The sequence below is a fragment of the Rattus norvegicus genome, chromosome 3, assembly GCF_021556685.1.
Source record: "Rattus norvegicus strain SHRSP/BbbUtx chromosome 3, alternate assembly SHRSP_T2T, whole genome shotgun sequence".
NCBI lineage: Eukaryota > Metazoa > Chordata > Mammalia > Rodentia > Muridae > Rattus > Rattus norvegicus.
Window position 1 is genome coordinate 97,638,290 of NC_141536.1, and position 4,245 is coordinate 97,642,534.

At 32.4% G+C, this 4,245-nt stretch overlaps 1 protein-coding gene across 1 annotated transcript; it reads left to right on the top strand.

Annotated features, from left to right (window-relative positions):
• Positions 1-2,582: 2,582 nt before the first annotated feature.
• On the top strand, positions 2,583-3,521 carry Or4k49 (olfactory receptor family 4 subfamily K member 49). The gene is given in 1 exon segment (NM_001000372.1): positions 2,583-3,521. A coding segment is annotated over 1 exon segment (939 nt).
• The last annotated feature ends 724 nt before the right edge of the window (positions 3,522-4,245 follow it).

The window sequence follows — 4,245 nt, forward strand, 5'->3', positions numbered from 1 at the left end:
TCTAGAATAATTCCATCCATATGAAAAGGAGAATTCTAAAGATGATTTAATGGAAGATTCTGTGTAGGTATGTAGGTCGTTCTGGGAAAAAAAAAGACATGAAGCCTGAAACAGATGTTAAATCCCTGAAAAGGAACTGGTACTTTAGCATGTCATTTATGCCTACAAATTCATGAAAATGCCAACAACAGGCATTTTGAGGAAAAATCATCACATGTACACACACACATACAGAAAGAGAGAGAGAGAGAGAGAGAGAGAGAGAGAGAGAGAGAGAGAGAGAGAGAGAATACCTATTGCTTACACAGAGTTCAGCTGAAGGGTAAAATCATTACCCATAATTTTGAACAAAATATTATTTAAAGATGCACTATAAAAATGAAGAAAGAGGGCTGGAGAGATGGCTCAGTGGTTAAGAGCACTGACTGCTCTTCCAGAGGTCCTGAGTTCAATTCCCAGCAACTACATGGTGGCTCACAGCCATCTGTAATGAGATTAGATGCACTCTTTTGGTGTGTATGAAGACAGCTACAGTGTACTCATATACATAAAATAAATAAATCTTTAAAAAATGAAGAAAGAAAATAATAAAAATTATAATATATTGTGATTATGATAAAATGCATAAGGGTGTTCTTATGTAATTTTCTCTTACATATTCATAATACACTATTGAAAGAGAAAAATATTTGTGTCACGCTTATAATGTCAATAGGTCATAGTGATTTGACTAAGTCTCACTACTTTTTAAATGAATGCCAAGTCTATTAAATATATTATATGTAGATAGCTATTAATAGAGTGATATACCCATTCCACATTAATTTATAAACTCTAATTTTTAAATGTTATGGTTTTTCTTGTTCAAATGTTTCATGAGAAGTCACATACATATCTTTTAAGAAATTCCTTTCTCAAGCACACAATATCCTGCCCCTGACTATTATTGTTACAAATTATTCATGATTGGAAAAAATGGTATTTTTAGAAAAATTTTATACTGGCAGGCAGTGTTTGGGTTGGAATTCCTACTGTTCAGCCTTTGCAAGTACCACAGACATATTTGGTGAAATATCAAGCCATTTTCCTTAGAAAATAGGCATGTATTTGTTAAAGAAAATAACCTGTTGGGTTAAAAGATTACTCGGGTTTGGGGATTTAGCTCAGTGGTAGAGCACTTGCCTAGCAAGTGCCAGGCCCTGGGTTTGGTCCTCAGTTCCGGAGAAAGAAAGATTACTCTTTAATATATGCACTTGCCAAAGTAAATATTTTACCTGATTTATTTCTTTGTTCCTTAGTGCATGCTTCTGACTCCTCAGAAAATGGAAAAGTAAGATAGCATCCTATACAGGGAGGTCAACTTCTTCACCTCCACAGGAACTTCAAAGATATAACAGGTAAGAAACAAAATTTGAAAATAATACTCAAGGAATTACTGAAGGAAGAGAAAAAATTGTAAATATTATCCCTATTCAGCTTTAGTATTGTCAATATTGCATGTCAAAAAGGACACTATTATGTTTTAATATAAATAACTAATTTTTAGTGGATGCTTAACTTCACATTACTGCAAAACTAACAAAGATCAAATTTATTTACTTATTTAAATGTGAATATGATATATTATCATTTTTCAAGTAATAGAAGTAATCAATAAATAATTGATAAAAATTGATGAGAGATTAATAGATAAATAATAGATAGGTTTACAGTAAATACATATTTTATGATAAAAGGTACTAATATTCCACAGTGTAGTGATTCATTGTTCTTTATTGATATTATTTAAAATAAATGTGTTTAATTATAGCCTTAAACTGTATGTAATGTTCAAGTCTGAATCTGAATGGTCCTGTTGTTCAACTAATCTATTTTTACATTCATCTGTATTGACAATTTGCTAATAAATTTAGTTGTCCATATAAGTTCCTTGATATATTTTAATTTATGGTAAATATGAACATGATGTCCATATTCCAATCAATATGTGCTTCAGTATCTTATACAGCATTCTGTAGGTTTTCTCCTTCAAAAGAATAAGATAAAATTTTAATTCTATAAAGTAATATAAAAAACTACATTGTGGTTTAAAGGACTCACTAACTGTAGTAATAAAAATAGAAAGACTGTAGCACACCTTGTACATTGAAATTCAAGGTAATTCATAATCATTTACCTAAGGATATGAGTTAATTTTTATCATATAGTGGAATAATTGTTGGTTCCACATTGAGAGTTTGTTTAAACTGAACTAGAGAGTAAGATATTCCTGATAAGCAAAACCAATTATAATTTGCAACTTCTCACCTTGTGACCTACATTTTTCCTTCCAACCATACAGAGTACATTTCTTAAACATTGTTCATATAAATGTAATCTGATCCTCTGCCTCCACAAAATTAACTATGGCTCATGAGGTTTTACATTAATAGTAATGTCATTCATATTTAGTGAAGACTTTTCTACATTTATGTGATGTACAGATATTAATTCTCAAGGTAAATGTCAAAATCTACAAGCCATTTGTCCTCCTCATCCTTTCAAAATCTTTTTTTTCTCTGTAGGTCGATTCTTAGGACAAAATGAATGGAGGAAATCAGTCTGAGCTGTCAGAATTTGTGCTTTTGGGACTTTTTCACTCACAGAATCTTCAGGTTGTGCTCTTTGTGATATTTTTGATACTTTACCTGCTCATTGTTTCAGGAAACATTGTCATCATGTTCTTAATAACCATTGACCGTCATCTCCATTCCCCTATGTACTTCTTGTTGGCCAATCTGTCATTTGTTGATATATGGCTTTCCTCAGTTACCACTCCAAAAATGATCACAGACTTTCTCAGGGAACACAAGACCATTTCCTTTGCAGGATGCATGTCCCAGGTCTTCTTTGCCCATTGCATTGCTGCAGGAGAGATGGTGCTCTTGCTGGTGATGGCTTATGACCGCTATGTGGCCATCTGCAAACCACTCCACTATTTCACCATCATGAACTTGAGAAGATGCACTGGATTGGTGTTGACATCCTGGACTGTTGGCTTTGTGCATGCCTTGAGTCAGCTTGTAGCAGTTCTGCAGCTACCTCTCTGTGGCCCATTGGAAATAGACAGTTTTTTCTGTGACATGCCACTGGTAATCAAGCTTGCCTGCATAGATTCCCATGATTTGGACATGTTAATGAATGCTGACTGTGGGATAGTGGTTGTATCCTGCTTTATTCTGTTACTCATATCCTACACATATATCCTTGTCACTGTTCACAGGAGTGCTAAAGCTGGAGCATCTAAGGCCCTGTCCACATGCACTGCCCACATCACCGTGGTGATGCTCCTTTTTCTGCCCTGCATCTTCATCTATGTGTGGCCCCTCAATATCACCTGGTTGGACAAATTTCTTGCTGTGTTTTATTCTGTTGTTACACCTCTCCTAAATCCAGCCATTTATACACTGAGAAACAAAGAAATAAAAAATGCTCTAAAGAGATTTAAAAGCTATGTTATTAATCACAAGGTAAATACTTAATGCCAAAGAAATCATCCATATGTTAAATTTCATGAACTGAGACAAGATTAAAATTTGGGGTATTTAATTCATAAGTACAATTAGTTACAGTATTTTGATATGTAATAGATATAATGTAATTCTGGAAATTTAAAATTTTAATCATATACGCCACCAAATTATTTCTGAAAAATTTCAAAAACTGATCCTTCTTTTAAGATAATTATTAGTGGCTCTTACATGTCTTCAGCAATATGAAGAAGAACCTAAATGTATCTGTTGAGTTCATATCTATTTTTGTAAAATTAACTTAAATATTGCTCTAACAACATGAAAATTTTATTTTCTACCTGATGATATCCCACAAAATTTTACTCACCCCTTTATAAAAAGGTAACATCATTTACTTTACCCAAGCTTTATCCAAAAGATTAAAGGGGGATAAGAAAACTTTAGAAAAATAAAATGATATTTATGAACTGCATAAGAAACATCAGTGGACATTACTTGAAATTTGTTTTTATTAACTTATAAACAGATGTTATATAAACAAATACACTGTTTTTCTCAATTATCTGAATTTCAAGAACAAAAATTTCCTTTAAATTGTTATTTACTATTTAAATAAATTTATGAACTATAGTTTCTCTATATGTATCAGTTCTACTGTTTCCATAAACTCTTATTTCTTTCATGTATTCAGTCTCCATTGGCTCTTACAAACTGTATACCTCTTCTTTTTCAT